At 35.8% G+C, this 20,447-nt stretch overlaps 1 protein-coding gene across 3 annotated transcripts in view; it reads right to left on the reverse strand.

The window, feature by feature from the left end:
• Window positions 1–20,447, reverse strand: part of CCDC88A (coiled-coil domain containing 88A) — a gene marked incomplete at its 3' end in the record, with an annotated part of 125,703 nt that overhangs the window by 46,095 nt on the left and 59,161 nt on the right. For all 3 annotated transcript variants that reach the window (XM_082671953.1, XM_082671952.1, XM_082671951.1), the window contains exons 9-13: window positions 9,662–9,743; window positions 6,701–6,859; window positions 5,066–5,212; window positions 4,328–4,472; window positions 1,353–1,537 (exon numbers count right to left, since the gene is read on the reverse strand). In XM_082671953.1, the coding sequence (XP_082528079.1) occupies window positions 1,353–1,537; window positions 4,328–4,472; window positions 5,066–5,212; window positions 6,701–6,859; window positions 9,662–9,743 (718 nt within the window). The remainder of the gene's footprint in view (window positions 1–1,352; window positions 1,538–4,327; window positions 4,473–5,065; window positions 5,213–6,700; window positions 6,860–9,661; window positions 9,744–20,447) is intronic.

Genomic DNA, 20,447 nt, shown 5'->3' on the forward strand with positions numbered 1-20,447 from the left:
CAGAGACATGAAGTAATAAGCAAATGCTGTTAGAAAAACGGTTCTGATAGATTTGTCTGAAGCAGGGTTGCCTTAAACTTTCAAGCTGTAAAAACCACAATTATCTGTGAAGTGAAGTAAAATGCAATAAAAAAAAAGGTACACTTGTATTTCTTTTCAAAGTCTAGTTAAAATTCAAGTTTCATAATCCCTAAATTGTGGTCTCTAAATACCACTTCCCACTAAAAGGAACAAGCGCTTTTTGGAGAAATGGCTGTTTTCAGGACTGAGGCAGGAAATGTTTAAGAGAACACTTTGTCGTGGTAGAAAGCAAGGAAGCTCTCCAGGAGTGCTAAGGTCATGTCATAAGGATTCAGGAAGCAGCTTAAAGAGTTGGGAGAGTAAGAAAAATAAATACAGTGTATTAAAATGCTTTACATATTTTTAAATCCATGAGTTCATAACAACACTAAAACAAACAACAAACTCACTCATTAACTATCTCAGCAGGATATGAGAGAACTGATTCATTACTAGGAAACTGGTAAATAAAGGTAAAGAATCAAACATTCATCCTACTTTACCCCTAAGAGTTGTTCTCAGAGTAACCAGTGGTGTTTTTTTTTTTTTTAAACCAATAGTTTTTAAAAAGAAAAGTTTTTTCTTATAGAAATACTCCAGCTACCAAATTAAGAAGGGATGATATAATATCAAGATTTTGTAACCTCTGATTAATTCAGGGATCTAAGCAAATGATTTTCTATGACAACTAACATCACAGAAAGAGAGACAACCAGACATGTGCCCCCTGTTTGAGGTTTCTTCAACAGAAAAATTGCTAGGAAAGAAGAGTCAATCTATAGACTAAAAAAGACTTAAGGGATACATCAACTGATTGAATGTACTGATCTTATTTGGATTCATATTCAAATAAAATATTTTTTAAAAATCTTAATAGATTTGGAAAAATTTAAATGCTGGCCCAAAACTATGATATTTTAAGTGTGATAATGTCACTGTTCTTTTTTAAAAAAAATTCCTTACTTTTTAGAGATTTATACTGAGATATTTATTGGTGAAATAGTACGACATCTAGGATTTACTTCAAAATCATCTAGTGGCTGTTAGGAGAGTATCAAGGGTAGAAGTAAGACTGGCTATAAGTTAATAATTATTGAAGCTGAATGAATGAGTCTAGAGCTGAATGAGTTCATTCACTTCACATTTATGTAAGTTTGAAATTTTACATAATAAGTTAAAATAATATTGAGGGTACACTAAAAGTTGGAAAATAAATATTCTATCTCAGTGCTATTTATTTATACTTTTACATATACTTTTTTACATTACATTAAATATTAATTTTTATTTACCTTCTTACTTAGTCTTTGATTTTCTTTTTCAATTTTCAGGATTTTGGAAGTGGTGCCTTCTGCAGAATCCATAGTACTCCGAAGCTCTTCTACAGTTTTTGTCAAACTCTGATTTTCCATCTCCAACTTCAACAACCTACTTGATGTCAATTCATTTACCTCATGGCCCAAGGATTTCTGTGGTGCTATAATATTGAAAAATACGTCACTGGTAAAACTATGTTTACTCTTCACTATTTAAAATATTTAGTGTAAATACACTAAATCACCTGGTCCTTAACTTTATAAAAAATTTATAAAGTTATGCAAGATAGACACAATAAGAAAAGAGATAAAAAATACAGGTAAATATTGAATTTCTAATGCATCCATAAGCATTCTAGTGAAAAAAAAAAGTACAAAATTTAGACTGAAGTGACTAGACTTTCAGTTCCAGTTCCATGAGAAATTAACTTTAACCTCAATGACTCTTAGGTTACTTTGACAAAATATAGTTATTACCCTGTGTATCTAATAGAGTCACTGTGTGACTCAAATAAGAAGTATAAAGCATATCCTACGTCACACTTTCAAAGATAAAGGAAAACAGTTTGAGGGGGAAAAAAATCCTAATCTGATTCTGAGAAAGGCAAGACAGTACTCTACACTGGTCACTTCGAAAAAGTCTTTCTCTAAATGAAGAATCCCGGCTAATAACGTATAAACAGCAACATGCAGTCCATTCTGCCAACAGAAATCATCTTTCTAAGTAGCTTTCAGCAATCTATTTTTTAAAATAAGAAAACTGAGTTTTGACTTCTGTAAATGATGCTCTCCAGTAAGCCAAAAATAATTATTTTTAATAACCCTATAACAGACTCATTAAATATTTTGATGATATAAAAATATTAGGATTTACAAATGAAATATGACACTTAGAATTTATTCTGAAATCCTAGACTTCAGGAAGGGAAATAAACAGAAATACAGGAGAGAACTTCTGGGTCTGTCTACTTTTGCGTACATTTGAAATCCTCCATTATAAAAAGCAAAAAAACACACACACACAAACATGTAGCCACACAAGTCACACATTCTTTTAAAAATGAGGTAGAGTAAAATATCTCCTAGATTTTAAGTAAAGAAAGCCTCAATTCTTATTTCAAGCTTTTGTTCTAGTCAGCACATTGTTAATCTTTTATTAAAAGCTAGTATACTAGGTAGTCATTGACTTTTTATAAATTCCATTAGTTGTCCAAGTCTTCTTAAGTACAACTCTAATTGCATGATTTGAGGTCATGCATTTCAATTAAACAAGATCAGGCTACAAAACATATGCCTTAATAAAGCTTTCAATACTACATGCTTTGAGGAAGCTTCCAGTCAGACTACAGAGACTTTAAAAGGATACTTACGACACATTTTTAACATGGAAGATTGTCTACGTTATATTCTTAGATGAAAAAAGGAATCTTAATTGTATATACACACTGATCTGATGATATAAAAAATAACCCTGTGTAGGAAAATTCTAGAAGCAAATTTTGTGAAATGTAAAAGGCAAGAATTATTAGTGACTTTGATTTCCTTCTTTATCTTTTTCCAGAGTTTGCAAATTTTCTAGAAAGTCCCTTGTATAGTTAAAAAAAAAACTATGCCACACTAAATGAATTTTATTTTCTATGACCCCTGCAAAACAACTGTGATATAATGATAATAATAAAAAACACTCAAATGCTTACTATTTACTAGGCACAGTTCTAAAGGGCTTCATTAACAAATTCAACCCTCACAACAACCCTGTAAGATAGTACTTACTATTATTATCCCCACTTAACAGGTGAGAAAACTCCTAACAGTGTAATTTTAACTGTTGTAGTAGAAAACATTTAAGTCTGAATTGTTTTCTTTGTAACTCAATTCACATGGAATACAGTAAAAAAGTTCCACAAATATTTTAAGTAACACATCCCAGCAAATTCATTCTCAGCTGAACATAATCACTTACTATGAAGTCAATTTACATGGGGTGCCAGAATCCGGAATTAGGTTCTCAAGAGTAAAATTAGGAAAAGCCTAATAGTAATAAATATGATGAGTCATCTGTAGAAGTAACTTCTTTAAGCGCCAGGTTATAAGCTCTTTCAGACCTTATGTCTACCTCACCACTATATCCTCAGGGCCTGGTATAATATTTTACACATGGTAGGTGCTTAATACATATCTGCTGAAGGAAGAAAAACAGGTATAATAATCTAAATACTGGGTAACTAAGGAATTAGGGAACGAGTCTAATTCAAATAAATGTGACCTGGGTATAATTTCAATAAAGTATTGTATAGCAGTATTAGCAAACTCAAAGCTTTAACACAAAAAGCTACATTGTATGTGTGTGCCCCAGCTTTAATAAAGAGGACAAGTTAATGTGGAGCCTAGGGAAATAGAGCCAAAAGTTAAAAATTTATCTGGGGTCTTTCATTACCTCCAGGGTATAAATGGTAGGTATAATCCCAAAATCCAACATACTGATGAAAGTAGCCATAAAGATCCTTAACTTGCTTTATTCTGGCTACATATTCACCAAAGAATATTCCCACTGCATTCTGATTTCCTATTTAGGTTTGCCTAAAGTCAAAGAACATGGTGACCAGCTAATGACTTTTCTTTTCTATTTAGTAGATGGCTGTATCTCTCAAAATAAATAAACTGATATCCCAGTTTACTGTGATATGAACATGAAATTGTGCCTAACTGATCGAATCTGCTACTGCACTCAAAGTTGAGTTATAAGACATGCAAAGATAAGGACCAGACCCAGGCATATGGAAATTAACACATTACTCTGTGAAATTCTATCTAGAGAGATATGTGGCCTTTTGCGACATCTCCAACCAGGGAAAATAAAGAACAGCAATGAAATATCCAGAAATGTAAGTATAAATACAATTTCATTTATTCATTCATCCATTTAAATAAAAAAAGAGTATCGGAAATACCTTCAGAAAGTTCACTAGTTCTGGATATTTGTTCCAGCTCCCAGCCAAGATGTAATGATTCGTCCATACTTTGTTTCTGTGCCATTTCCAAAGTCATATTTTCTTCCATTAATTCTTCAATCTTTTTTCTATCCATATCACGCTCCTTTTTTATTGGCAGGGAGTAGGGAGAGAAAAGAAAGCTAAGAAACACTACAATTTCAAGCTAATATTTTATTACTTATAACTTTCATTTATCAGAAACTGTATAATGAGATAAATTGTGAGTTCCTTAAAATTTTCACAATTTGAAGCTAGTAATCAATTATAATTATTACTGCCAGTCACTAAACTGATCAGGTCTTTGACATCTTTTTATAGTGATCTTTGGGGACACTGAAAACACCTCTTCATAGTCATTATGTTGTTTTAATGATATAACAAATGATTTCTGACCCAATGATAAATTTTAGCAAATAGTTGTATTTCTATATTCTAAAGGAGTGTCTGCACAACGGCTTATTAGGGTTTTCTGAAAAGCAGTAGTCAAAATTAATAAATAATACCCCTCTGTAACAAAAGCAGAAATTTCTACTACTTCTGAATTCATATAAAATTGGAAGCATCTAATTTATTTAGCTATCTCTTCTCTGTTAAGGCCTTAAGGACACTAACCAACCTTGTCACTATAGGGAAATCAGATAAATCTTAGAATTTTTACTTACAGGCCATGTAATAAATCTATCTTATAATACGTACCATTTCCATATCATGCAGTTTAGCCTTCAGTTGTAAATTTTCTTTTTCTAATTCATGTAATTTATCAGAACGAGCTCGAGTTCCTTCTAATTGGTCTTCCAACATGGTTTTTGTTTCTAATAAAACTTGATTGTCTTCTTTTAATTCCTGTAAACGTTTCAGGTAGGCTTTATTTGTCACAAATACATTAATATGTTAATCTTTAAAGCTCTGAAACATAAAAATTCTTTATTATAAAGTAAGACATTAAGCGGTCTTTATCAACAGTTCTATGCAAGAGTAAAGCTACTGAGTAACAGAAACATAGTTGGTTTCATTTTATTTCCCAGAATTTAAGTTATTATATAAACAAAATACTCAGGACTTACATTAGGATGAATAATACTACTATAATTTCACATGAAATTGTCAGGGTATATTTAAATTCCTTAGTCACAAGGATAAGGAACTCAGTGTAAGTAGTCTTCCAGATATTTAAGACACCAATCGCCATAGAATCAGGGCTTAATTAATTTACTGAAATAGATTTAGGTTTCTCTCTACTTGAAAGTGAAGAATTTGGGGTTTTTGAGTAAAATACCAAGACTTGAATTAAGACTCACAGAATCATAAACCAAGGCTTTATCAATAAATATTTTATATAAACATCTTTAAACTCCTACGTATGTTTTGAAGACATGTTCACAAATCTATATTGCTAAGTTTAAGCCTACAGTTTATAAGCTGAAGTCAAGAGAAAGTATATTAAAACAGTGGCATCCATGAGGATCCCTTAATAGTGCCATGCATACGCCTATTTAAACAATTGACAAAGAACAAATATACACCTTATCTTTGCACTCTATTGGGTCTATTTTCTGGTAACATTCAGGCTAAGTTCTAACTTTCTCTTATAATGTTTTCATTTCCTGATTTAGCATACTCCTTCTTTCTTATCCCCATATTAAAACTGACCAAAATCTCCTCTGTTTACAGACAATGAAGAAATCATGGAGAAAGGAAAAAAGAATGCCAAGAAGCAAGGATTTTCAGATTCTTGCTGTCAAACTCAACATCATGTAACACAGAACTGCAACCATTAACTAAGAAAAATTGTTTTTTCTTTGTTCATACATATATATAAAGAGAGAAGACAAATGGGGGTGGGGAAGAGAGAGAGAGAGAGAGAGAGAGAGAGAGAGAGAGAGAGAGAGAGAGAGAGGTGGGGGGAGGGGCAGAGAGAGAGAGAGAGAGGGAGACAGATATTGATTTCCCCTTCATTGATCCTAATTTAGTATTCTGAGTTGAGCAGCAATCAGAAATGTGTTTCGCACTCACTTCTAGGGACGAGTTAGAAATTAGTAGAGATATATACTTTATTGTGATTTCAAAAGTGTTCACTACATGTAATACTAAATGAAGGAATGAAAGAAGAGCTCCAAAGAATTCAATAAAATGAATAGAATCCAAAAATCCCTTTTTACAAGTCTAACCAATATGCTAATCTATCATAAAATAAACACCTGATGCTATTTACAGTTTGCTCAATGTTTCCAGAGTTCCTTACATTTATTAAAGTGCATTTTAAATGCATTTTGAAAAATCATAATACTTCTAAAGAAAAGAACTGTGAATGGTTTAAATTACATAACATACCTCAACTCTTGCCTTATAAAATTCAATATCATGTAGCCTCTCTTTGTATCTGCTAACTTCACTTTCCAGCTTATCAACTCTGACAGCCTTCTCCCGAAGCGCATCTAATTCATCTCGATACATTCTTGCAGAACGAGCATCCGAAAGCAAATTCATGTTCTAAATATAAACACATATTAATATTTAAAATATTATTTTCTATTTTCAAATTGATAATCCTTGGGTTGTACAATTTGAAGAATTTACCAAAAAAACACACCAAAAAACAATGACTTGTGTACTTTTTTTTTGGCTGCGCCCTGTGGCATGTAGGATCTTAGCTCCCTGAACAGAGATCAAACCTGTGTCCCCTGCATTGGAAGCCCAGAGTTTTAACCACTGGACTACCAGGGAAGTCCCTGACTTGTGTACTTTATTATTATTTTAAAATTATTTATTTATTTGCACGGGGTCTTCATTGTGGGAGGCGGGCTCCTTAGTTGCATTTCACCAGCTCCTTACTTGCGGCACATGAGGTCCTTAGCTGTGGCATGCAAACTGTTAGTTGCGGCATGCGTGTGGGATCTAGTTCCCTGACCAGGGATTGAACCCAGGCCCCCTGCATTGGGAGCGCAGAGTCTTATCCACTGCGCCACCAGGGAAGTCCCTGACTTGTGTACTTTAAAAGTGTGATTTTTGTGGGACGATGAGGCCAAGTGGTTAAGGCGATGGACTGCGAAAAGTGTAAATTCAATGGTATATAAATTACACCTTAATTATTTTTTTTAAATGGGGAGATAAAAAAGCCTTTTTTAAAACCAAGAATATGCATTTTAAACATATATGTTTCTAGGGACTTCCCTGGTGGTCCAGTGGCTAAGACTCCATGCTCCCAATGCAGGGGGAGTGGGTTTGATCCCTGGTCAGAGAACTAGATCCCACATGCTGCAACTAAGAGTTCACATGCTGCAACTAAAGATCCCAAATGCAGCAATGAAGATCCTGCACATGGCAATGAAGATCCTGCATGCCACAACTAATACTCAGTGCAGCTAAATAAATAAATGAATATTAAAAAAAATAATAAAATTAAAAAAAATATGTTTCTATACAAAAATAAAAGCATATGCTGTATAAAAACTTTTATATATAATGTTCTCCATTAAGAATGTAAAAAATATTCAGGATATTTTAAAGTAAGTAAACCTCTCCTCAACATAACCATTTGCAATGAATTTAAGGTGAAAAGTTAACTTTAAAATGCCAGATAGTAAAAACACAGAAGAGGCAAACTCTTACAAAAGTTTAGAGAAATAATGTTTCTATTCAGACATGTTACCAAAACCCTGCTGAGTTTTTTTTTTGTTTGTTTGTTTGTTTTTCCGGTACGCGGGCCTCTCATTGTTGCGGCCTCTCCCGCTGCGGAGCTCAGGCTCCAGACGCGCAGGCTCAGCGGCCATGGCTCACGGGTCTAGCCGCTCCGCGGCATGTGGGATCTTCCCGGACCGGGGCACGAATCCGTGTCCTCTGCATCGGCAGGCGGACTCTCAACCACAGCGCCACCAGGGAAGCCCATGCTGAGTTTTTAATACTTTCACATCAATGATTACTTGCATATGATTAGTGCATATCTTTACGCCATTTGAAATAAGTATTAAAATTCAACCTTTTTAAAGCCCTCTTGTAATCCTTTGAGTAGCAGTAATCAAAGTGCGATCCAGGGAAATCTGTGGGTCCCTGAAACCCTTCCAGGGAATTCATGAGGTCAAAACTATTTTCATAATAATACTAAGACAGTACTTGCTGTTTTCACTCTCATTCTCTCATGAAGGGACAGTGGAGTTTTCCAGAGGCTACATACATGGCATGTGATATCTTAACAGATTGAATGCAGAAATATTCAATAGATATGAGAATCTGGTAGTCTTCAATTAATCCAGGCATTTAAAGAAGACTTGCCAAAAATATAAAAGACTACTATTCTTCTAATTTTTTTTTTGTTTTGGAAAATAATGGTTAATTACTATATAATTTTTATGTTAACATGGAGTGGATTATTATTTTAAAATAAATTAATAAATACTTTTAAAATTCTTAGTTTTGATTTCAAATATAGTAAATTCCAGTAAAGAGAATACACATTAAATAATCCTCATTAATCTTCAAGAGTAAAGAAGGGTCTTGAGACCAAAAAGATTGAGAACCACAATTTTAGATGGAACACAAATACAAAAAAACCCTGCTACCAAGAAGTGGAATAGCAGCAACAGCAAACCTAAAACTAAAAATTATGATCCCTAGATTCATTCATCTAGAAAGTTCCCAGTTTATGATTCCACAAGTGAAATGTTTCCTGAATTTAAAATGGCAGGTTAGGTGAAGTAAGGAGAAGAAATAATTATCCAGCCTTACCCCAATCCTTACCATTTATGGGTTAAAGAAGACCTCTTGTACTACCTCTAAATGAAAACGAAACATTACAGAGTAATTAAAAGAAGCAAATGCTTAAACAGTCTTGGTTCAAGATGAAAAAACACAAAGCATTAGAAAAATAAAAATAGTATTTAAAAAAGTAAAAGTTTGGATCTTATTTAGTAGAAACAGTGAAAAATTAAAAAGCATTCTGTCATATATAAGGTTAACATAAAGCACCATCAGACAGCAGAGACCTAGAGGTGTTCCAGCTTCCAAGCCCACAGAAGCCAATACATAAAAAAGAGAAACATGGAACTGGGCCAGTCCTAAGAGTCTCCTTGGAATCTTAGCAAAGTTTGAATAGAACTAATAGAGAAAAAAGAAAACGCCAAAGACCTTTCTAGTTTTGATTTCTAGTTTTGGTTGTGGCATTTTTGAAGAGAGGAACACTGAAAAAGTCATTGGATCTCATGAAACCTCAGGAAGCAGTAAGGCAAATGTTATATATTATAAGGAGAAAAATCAATTTCCAATTGATCCTATATAATAAAAGTTCCAGGTACAAACCTCTTGTTGCAGCCTTTTTAGTTCTATTTCCATTTGCTCAAGTTCTTGTTTACAGTCCAACAACTGTTCAGTCTTTTCCTCCCTTAAATGCAAAAAATATTTATTGAATAATAAACTTAATGCTTTGAAAACTATGATCATCATCTGTATCAATACAAATTTATTATCATTACTAAACATCTAGTTTAACATAGTACTGGCCATAACCCCACCCTAGGGAAAAAGATAAAGAAATTGGTATTAGGAATTTATATGACTGGATGTCGTAATACTCTCCCAAGGCTAAGAACCTCAGTGACTAATGTCCTCATAGTTCATAAGGTAGCTTCTCTCTCTTCATCTTTTCTGCCATCCCCCAATTCTCACTCTCCTTTAGCTCTTTCTCCCTCTCTGCCTAGTCAAAGACAAATAAGCTGGAAGAGTTTTTATGAAAGGCAATATTATCTGGGTCTGAGACTTCTAACAGTCTCCAAACTATTTTTTTTTATAAATTTATTTATTTATTTTTGGCTGTGTTGGGTCTTAGTTGCTGCGCGCGGGCTTTCTCTAGCTGTGGCGAGCGGGGGTTCTCTTTGTTGCGGTGTGTGGGCTTCTCATTGCGGTGGCTTCTCTTGTTGCGGAGCACAGGCTCTATGCGCGCGGGCTTCAGTAGTTGTGGCTCGGGGGGCTCTAGAGCGCAGGCTCAGTAGTTGTGGCTTCCGGGCTTAGTTGCTCCGTGGCATGTGGGATCTTCCCGCACCAGGGCTGGAACCCGTGTCCCCTGAATTGGCAGGCAGATTCTTAACCACTCCGCCACCAGGGAAGCCCCAAACTATTTTCAACATTTACAACAACCTAAAGAAAATGATACACTGCCACAGATACCTAATACATTTTTGACCGGAGACGTATTACAGCTACAGGAGTTAGTTACTGCAAAAATCCCCCTGCTAAAATCTTTATCTCTATTGGTTTCTTCCCTGTAGTCCAGACATCTTTGTATTTCTCCTACTATACACTTTTTTCTTTTTAAATTGCTTTACTTCTAACTCCCATTTTCTATCTCCCCTCCAGAGCCAAGCTTCTCAAAGTTAAGTCTCCACTCACTATCTCTACTTGTCCATCTTCTGTTCTTAAATAATAAAAAGTAATTGTTCATTATGTAAAACAATCTGCTTCTAACATCTTATACCTGCTTAGGTTTAAAATTTTTTTTCACCAGAAAAATTTTTTATTGAAGTATACTTGACACACAATGTTATGTAAGTTATGGATATACACTACAGTGATTCAAAATTTTTAAAAGTTATACTCCATAAAATATTGGCTATATTCCCTGTGCTGTATGTACACAATATATCCTGTAGCTTACTTTATACATAAGTTGTACCTCTTAATCCCCTACTCTTATACTGCCCCTCCCCCTTCCCTCTACCAATTGGTAACCACTGGTTTGTTCCCTGTATCTATGAGTCTGTTTCTTTCTTGTTACATTCACTAGTTTGTTTTATTTTTTAGATTCGACATATAAGTGACATCATACAGTATTTGTCTTTCTCTGTCTGACTTATTTCACTTAGCATAATACCCTCCAAGTCCATCCATGTTGTTTTAAATGGCAACATTTCATTTTTTATGGCTGCGTAGCACTCCATTCTATGTATACATACCACATGTTCTTTTTTTTTTAACATCTTTATTGGAGCATAACTGCTTTACAATGGTGTTAGTTTCTGCTTTATACCAAAGTGAATCAGTTATACATATACATATATCCCCATATCTCCTCCCTCTTGTGTCTCCCTCCCTCCCACTCTCCCTATCCCACCCCTCTAGGTGCTCACAAAGCACTGAGCTAATTTCCCTGAGCTATGCAGCTGCTTCCCACCAGCTATCTATTTTACATTTGGTAGTGTATATATGTTCATGCCACTCTCTCACTTTGTCCCAGCTTACCCTCCCCCTCCCTGTATCCTCAAGTCCATTCTCTAGTAGGTATGTGTCTTTATTCCAGTCTTGCCCCTAGGTTCATGACCACTTTTTTTTTGTTTTGTAGATTCCATATATATGTATTAGCATACAGTATTTGTTTTTCTCTTTCTGACTTACTTCACTCTGTATGACAGACTAGGCCCACCCACCTCACTACAAATGACTCAATTTCGTTTCTTTATATGGCTGAGTAATATTCCATTGTATATATGTGCCACATCTTCTTTATCCATTCACCTGTTGATGGACACTTAGGTTGCTTCCATGTCCTGGGTATTATAAACAGAGCTACAATGAACATTGTGGTACATGAATCTTCTTTTTGAATTATGGTTTTCTCAGGGTATATGCCCAGTAGTGGGATTGCTGGGTCATATGGTAGTTCTATTTTTAGTTTTTTAAGGAACTTCCATACTGTTCTCCACAGTGGCTGTATCAATTTACATTCCCACCAACAGTGCAAGAGGGTTCCCTTTTCTCTACACCCTCTCCAGCATATATTGTGTGTAGATTTTTTGAGGATGGCCATTCTGACCAGTGTGAGATGATATCTCATTGTGGCTTTGATTTGCATTTCTCTAATGATTAATGATGTTCAGCATTCTTTCATGTGTTTGTTGACAATCTGTACATCTTCTTTGGAGAAATGTCTATTTAGGTCTTCTGCCCATTTTTGGACTGGGTTGTTTGTTTTTGTGATATTGAGCTGCATAAACTGCTTGTAAATTTTGGAGATTAATCCTCTGTCAGTTGCTTCATTTGTAAATATTTTCTCCCATTCTGAGGGTTGTCTTTTCGTCTTGTTTATGGTTTCCTTTGCTGTGCAAAAGCTTTTGAGTTTCATTAGGTCCTATTTGTTTATTTTTGTTTTTATTTCCATTTCTCTAGGAGGTGGGTCAGAAGGATCTTGCTGTGATTTATGTCATAGAATGTTCTCCTATGCTTTCCTCTAAGAGTTTGATAGTGTCTGGCCTTACATTTAGGTCTTTAATCCATTTTGAGTTTATTTTTGTGTATGGTGTTAGGGAGTGTTCTAATTACATTCTTTTACATGTAGCTGTCCAGTTTTCCCAGCACCACTTATTGAAGAGGCTGTCTTTTCTCCACTGTATATTCTTGCCTCCTTTATGAAAGATAAGGTGACCATATGTGCGTGGGTTTATCTCTGGGATTTCTATCCTGTCCCATTGATCTATATTTCTGTTTTTGTGCCAATACCATACTGTCTTGATTACTGTAGCATTGTAGTATACTCTGAAGTCAGGGAGCCTGATTCCTCCAGCTCCGTTTTTCTTTCTCAAGATTGCTTTGGCTATTCGGGGTCTTTTGTGTTTCCATACAAACTGTAAAATTTTTTGTTCTAGTTCTGTGAAAAATGCCATTGGTTGTTTGATAAGGATTGCACTGAATCTGTAGATTGCTTTGGGTAGTATAGTCATTTTCACAATGTTGATTCTTCCAATCCACGAACATGGTATATCTGTCCCTCTGTTTGTATAATCTTTAATTTCTTGCATCAGTGTCTTATAGTTTTCTGCATACATGTCTTTTGTTTCCTTAGGTAGGTTTATTCCTAGATATTTTATTCTTTTTGTTCCAAGGGTAAAAGGGAGTGTTTTCTTAATTGCACTTTCAGATTTTTCATCATTAGTGTATAGGAATGCAAGAGATTTCTGTGCATTAATTTTGTATCCTGCTACTTTACCAAATTCATTGATTAGCTCTAGTAGTTTTCTGGTAGCATCTTTAGGATTCTCTATGTGTAGTATCATGTCATCTGCAAACAGTGACAGCCTTACTTCTTCTTTTCCGATTTGTATTCCTTTTATTTCTTTTTCTTCTCTAATTGCTGTGGCTAAAACTTCCCAATCTATGTTGAATAAGAGTGGTGAGAGTGGGCAACCGTGTCTTGCTCCTAATCTTAGTGGAAATGGTTTCAGTTTTTCACCATTGAGAACGATGTTGGCTGTGGGTTTGTCACATATGTCCTTTATTATGTTCAGGTAAGTTCCCTCTGTGTCTACTTTCTGGAGGGTTTTTATCATAAATGGGTGTTGAATTTATCGAAAGCTTTCTCTGCATCTGTTGAGATGATCATATGGTTTTTCTCCTTGAATTTGTTAATATGGTGTATCACATTGATTGATTTGCGTATATTGAAGAACCTTTGCATTCCTGGGATAAACCCCACTTGATCATGGTGTATGATCCTTTTAATGTGCTGTTGGATTCTGTTTGCTAGTATTTTGTTGAGGATTTTTGCATCTATGTTCATCAGTGATATTGGCCTGTAGTTTTCTTTCTTTGTGACATCTTTGTCTGGTTTTGGTATCAGGGTGATGGTGGCCTTGTAGAATGAGTTTGGGAGTGTACCTCCCTCTGCTATATTTTGGAAGAGTTTGAGAAGGATAGGTGTTAGCTCTTCTCTAAATGTTTGATAGAGTATGCCTGTGAAGCCATCGGGTCCTGGGCTTTTGTTTGTTGGAAGATTTTTAATCACAGTTTCAATTTCAGTGCTTGTGATTGGTCTGTTCATATTTTCTATTTCTTCCTGGTTCAGTCTTGGAAGGTTGTGCATTTCTAAGAATTTGTCCATTTCTTCCAGGTTGTCCATTTTACTGGCATATAGTTGCTTGCAGTAATCTCTCATGATCCTTTGTATTTCTGCAGTGTCAGTTGTTACTTCTTTTTGATTTCTAATTCTCTTGATTTGAGTCTTCTCCCTTTTTTTCTTGATGAGTCTGGCTAATGGTTTATCAATTTTGTTTATCTTCTTAAAGAACCAGCTTTTAGTTTTATTGATCTTTGCTATCGTTTTCTTCATTTCTTTTTCATTTATTTCGGATCTGATCTTTATGATTTCTTTCCTTCTTCTAACTTTGGGTTTTTTTTTTTTCTTCTTTCTCTAATTGCTTTAGGTGTAAGGTTAGGTTGTTTATTTGAGATGTTTCTTGTGTCTTAAGGTCGGACTGTATTGCTATAAACTTCCCTCTTAGAACTGCTTTTACTGCAGCCCATAGGTTTTGTGTCTTCGCATTTTCATCATCATTTGTTTCTAGGTATTTTTTGATTTCCTCTTTGATTTCTTCAGTGATCACTTCATTATTAAGTAGTGTATTGTTTAGCTTCCATGTGTTTGTATTTTTTACAGACTTTTTCCTGTAATTGATATCTAGTCTCATAGCACTGTGGTCGGACAAGATACCTGATACGATTTCAATTTTCTTAAATTTACCAAGGCTTGATTTGTGACCCAAGATATGATCTATCCTGGAGAATGTTCCATGAGCACTTGAGAAGAAAGTGTATTCTGTTGTTTTTGGATGGAATGTCCTGTAAATATCAATTAAGTCCATCTTGTTTAATGTATCATTTAAAGCTTGTGTTTCCTTATTTATTTTTATTTTGGATGATCTGTCCATTGGTGAAACTGGGGTGTTAAAGTCTCTACTATGATTGTGTTACTGTCGATTTCCCCTTTTATGGCCGTTAGTATTTGCCTTATGTACTGATGTGCTCCTACGTTGGGTGCATAAATATTTACAATTGTTATATCTTCTTCTTAGATTGATCCCTTGATCATTATGTAGTGTCCTTCTTTTTCTCTTGTAACAGTCTTTGTTTTAAAGTCTATTTTGTCTGATATGAGAATTGCTACTGCAGCTTTCTTTTGATTTCCATTTGCATGGAATATCTTTTTCCATCCCCTCACTTTCAGTCTGTATGTGTCCCTAGGTCTGAAGTGGGTTTCTTGTAGACAGCATATATATGGGTCTTGTTTTTGTATCCATTCAGCCAGTCTATGTCTTTTGGTTGGAGCATTTAATCCATTTACATTTAAGGTAATTATCGATATGTATGTTCCTATTCCCATTTTCTTAATTGTTTAGGGTTTGTTATTGTAGGTGTTTTCTTTCTCTTGTGTTTATACCACATATTCTTAATCCATTCATCTGTTGATGGACACTTAGGTTGCTACCATATCTTGGCAAGTGTAAATAATGCTACTATGAACACTGGGGTGCATGTATCTTTTTGAACACCACATTAACAAACTGAAAAAGAAAAACCATATGATCATCTTGATAGATGCAGAAAAAGGTTTTCACAAAAGTCAACACCCATTTAGAATAAAAACTCTGCAGAAAGTGGGCATAGAGGGACCATACCGCAACATAATAAAGGCTATATATGACAAACCCACAGCTAAAATCATACTCAACGGTGATAAGCTGAAAGCATTTCCATGAAGATCAATAGTAAGACAAGGATGTCCATCTCACCACTTTTTTCAACATAGTATTGAAGTCCTAGCCACAGCAATCAGATAAGAAAAAGAAATAAAAGGAATACAAATTGGAAAGGAAGAATGAAAACTGTCACTATTGGGAGATGACATGACACTATGGATGAAAGTGAGCAGGACCCTGTGGGACCCTCCCAGGTGCAAGTCCTTTTCATGTCCCCTGTTTCTTGTTTGTAGGAAATAGGCTTCATTCAGCCTCCTGACACTCCCTGAGTTCCAAAGGGCAGATTCAAACAGTTGCTAATCAGGGAAGGAAGGGAATGTAGAAACAAAGGAGGAATAGTCAAGAAACAGCTGTGCAGCAATAAAGCAGGGTCCTGATGCCTCCTAAAGGAATGTACATAAAAATACCTTTGAGTTCTCCTACAGGAACTAAGTCCCCCACCCAGGTGGAGGATGGTCACTTCAGGCTGAGCAGAAGATTCTTGGAATACCACCCTGTTACCTCACCACCAACCAATCAGAAGAGAGTGTGCACACAGGAGAAGATAACAAGACTCTGATCACCTCCAAAATTATTCTCCTTTTAAAAACTTTCATGGTCAAGCAGAATCTTCAGAGTTGGTTTTTGGACACAAGTCTACCTTCTCCCCAGGTTGCTAGCCTCCTGAATAAAGCAACCTTTCTTTTCCAACCAATACTTTTCTCTCAAGTACTGGCCTTCAAACAGTGAGCAGCTGAACCTAAGTTCGGCAACACAGATAGGAAATCCTAAAGATGTAACCAGAAACTACTAGAGCTCACCAACAAATTCAGTAAAGTTGCAGGATACTAAATTAATATACAGAAATCTGTTGAATTTCTACACACTAACATTAAACTATTTGAAAGAGAAATTAAGGAAACAATCCCATTTACCATCACATCAAAAAGAAAAAGATATCTAGGAATAAACCTACCCAAGGAGGTAAAGGACCCGTACTCAGAAAACTATAAGACACTGATGAAAGAAACTGAACAACACAAACAGAAGGAAAGATATACTGTGTTCTTGGATTGGAAGAATTCATACTGTTAAAATGGCCATACTAACCAAGGCAATCTACAGATTCAATGCAAACCCTATCAAAATACCAATGGCATTTTTCACAGAACTAGATTAAATAATCTTAAAAATTGTATGGAAACACAAAAAGACCCAAATAGCCAAAAGAGTCGTGAGAAAGAAGAACAGAGATGGAGGAATCACGTGCCCTCACTTCAGGCTACACTACAAAGCTCCTGTAATTAAAACAGTATGACACTGGCACAAAAACAGACAATAGATCAATGGAACAGAATAGGAAGCCCAGAAATAAACCCACACATTTATGGTTAATTAATCTACAACAAAGGAGGCAAGAATATACAGTGGAGAAAGACAGTCTCTTTAGTAAGTTATGCTGGGAAAACTGGAGAGCTACATGTAAAATAATGAAATTAGAACATTCTCTAACACCATACACAAAAATAAACTCAAAATGGATTAAGACCTAAATGCAAAACCAGAAACCATAAAACTCCTAGAAGAAAACATAGGCAGAACATTCTTTGAAATAAATCATAGCAATATTTTTTTTGATCAGTCTCCTAAAGCAAAAGAAATAAAAGCAAAAATAAAAAAATGGGACCTAATTAAACTTAAAACCTTTTTGCACAGCAAAAACAAAACGACAGGGACTTCCCTCGTGGCAAAGTGGCTAGGAATCCACCTGCCAATGCAGGGTACACGGGTTTGAGCCCTGGTCCAGGAAGATCCCACTTGCCGAGCCCATGCGCCACAACTACTGAGCCTGGGTTCTAGAGCCCACGAGCTGCAACTTCTGAAGCCCACATGCCTACATCCCGTGCTCTGCCACAAGAGAAGCTACCGCACCACAATGAGGAGTAGCTCCCGCTTGCTACAACTAGAGAAAGCCTGTTTATTAATAAATAAATAAATTAATTAATTAAAAAACAAAACTAAACAAAAAACCCCAAAAAGACAACTTCATTGAATGAATGGGAGAAAATTTTGTAAATGATATGACTGATAAGGGATTAATATCCAAAATATATAAACAGTTCATACAACTCAACATCAAAAAAGCAAACACCCCAATTAAAAAATGGGCAGAAGACCTGAATAGACATTTTTCCAAAGAGGATATGAAGATGGCCAACAGACACAATAAAGGATGCTCAACATCACTAATAATCAGGGAAATGCAAATCAAAACCACAATGAAATACCGCCTTACATCTGTCAGAACAGCTACCATCAAAACGAACACAAATAACAAATGTTGCTGAGGATGTGGAGAAAAGGGTACCCTCATACACTGTTGGTGGGAATGTAAATTGGTGCAGCCACTGTGGAGAACACTACGGGGGGTTCTCAAAAAACTAAAAATAGAACTACCATATGACCCAGCAATTCCACTCCTGGATATATATCTGGAAAAAAAAGCAACAAAACACTAATTCGAAAAGATACATGCATCTGCTTACATTTTTTAAAAAACCCTAATTTTGAATGGAGAAATAGTCCCATTGAGAGAGGAACCATAATTTATTTATTTAAGTGGATTCCAATTTTCACTGTAATGAACAATGTTTTGGCAAATAAAATCATTACACATAAAGCCCTGTATATTTCAGGACAGATTTGTTTTGTTTTTTTAAAGTTTTAATTTTTAATTTATTTTTGGCTGTTCGGTCTTCGTTGCTGCGTGAGGGCTTTCTCTAGTTGTGGCGAGCGGGGTCTACTCTTCATTGCAGTGCGCGGGCTTCTCCTTGCGGTGGCTTCTCTTGCTGTGGAGCACGGGCTCTAGGCGCGCGGGTTTCAGTAGTTGTGGAATGTGGTTTCTAGAGCGCAGGCTCAGTAGTTGTGGCACAGGGGCTTACGTGCTCTGCGGCATGTGGGATCTTCCCAGACCAGGGATCAAACCCGTGTCCCCTGCATTGGCGGGTGGATTCTTTTTTTTTTTTTTTTTTTTTTTTTGCAGTACGCGGGCCTCTCACTGTTGTGGCCTCTCCCGTTGCGGAGCACAGGCTCAGTGGCCATGGCTCACAGGCGCAGCCGCTCCACGGCATGTGGGATCTTCCTGGACCGGGGCACGAACCCGTGTCCCCTGCATCGGCAGGCAGACTCTCAACCCCTGCGCCACCAGGGAAGCCCTGGCAGGTGGATTCTTATCCACTGCGCCACCAGGGAAGTCCCCAGGACAGATTTCTAAAAGTACATTACATGTTTAAAGGTCCTTGGTATATACTGTCAAACTGCCCTGCAGAAAGTTCATTACAAATTTAAAATGCAACTAGCAGAGGATAAAAGAGCCTATATGTGAAACAATTTAACAACTGAAAAATGCCATGTTATTGTTCTAGTTTGAATTTATTTGAATACTAGGAAAGGCTAATTTTATTTTCTTATGACTGTACCATTAAAATTTCTTCTGATGAAAAGCTATTACATTTTGTGCTTTATAAGATATTTCTTACAAATATTTCTTTACAGGTTGTTAAATGCTTTTTTAAAAATTAAAAACAAATTTTTTATTGTGGTAACATATATATAACATAATATTGCAATTTTAAGTGTACAGTTCAGCAGCATTAGTTACATTTACAGTGTTGTTAAACTATCACGACTATGTATCCCCAAAACTTTTTCATCACTCCAAAGAGAAATTCTATACTCATTAAGCAGTAACTCTCTAATCTACTTTCTGTCTCTCTCAATATGCCTATTAAAGATATTTCATTTAAGTGGAATTATTCAATATTTGTCCTTTGTACCTGGCTTATCTCACTTAGCAAGTTGTTTCTATGGCTCATCCATGTTGTAGCAGCTAACAAAATTTCATCTTTTATGGCTGAATAATATTCCATTGTGCCTAAAGCACATTTTGTTTATCTATCTGTTCATGGCCATTTGGATTGTTTCCACCTTTTGTCTACTGGGAGTAATGCTACAATGAACATTGGCATACCAGTATCTGTTTGAGTGTCCGTTTTCAATTTTAGTGGGATATACCTAGGTGTGGAATTGCTGGGTCATATAAAAATTCTATAGTTAACTTTTTGAGGAATATTCCAATCCTTTGGGCTTCCCTGGTGGCACAGCGGTTGAGAATCCGCCTGCCAATGCAGGGGATACGAGTTCGATTCCTGGTCCAGGAAGATCCCACATGCCGTGGAGCAACTAAGCCCTTGCACCACAACTACTGAGCCTTTGCTCTAGAGCCAGTGAACCACAACTACTGAGCTCATGTGCTACAACTGAAGCCCATGTGCCTAGAGCCCTTGCTCCACAACAAGAAAAGCCACCACGATGAGAAGCCCGTGCACCGCAACGAAGAGTAGCCCTCGCTCGCCCCAACTAGAGAAAGCCCGCACACAGCAAGGAAGACCCAACACAGCCAAAAATAAATAAATACAATAAATAAAATTTTTTTAAAAACCCTCAAACTATTAAAAAAATTTCAATGCTTTTAATTTTACTTTTTTTTAAAAGTTTACCTAGGAACTCAATTTAAAAATGGACAA

The sequence above is a fragment of the Grampus griseus genome, assembly GCF_964374135.1.
Source record: "Grampus griseus genome assembly, chromosome: 15".
NCBI classification, from domain to species: Eukaryota; Metazoa; Chordata; class Mammalia; order Artiodactyla; family Delphinidae; genus Grampus; species Grampus griseus.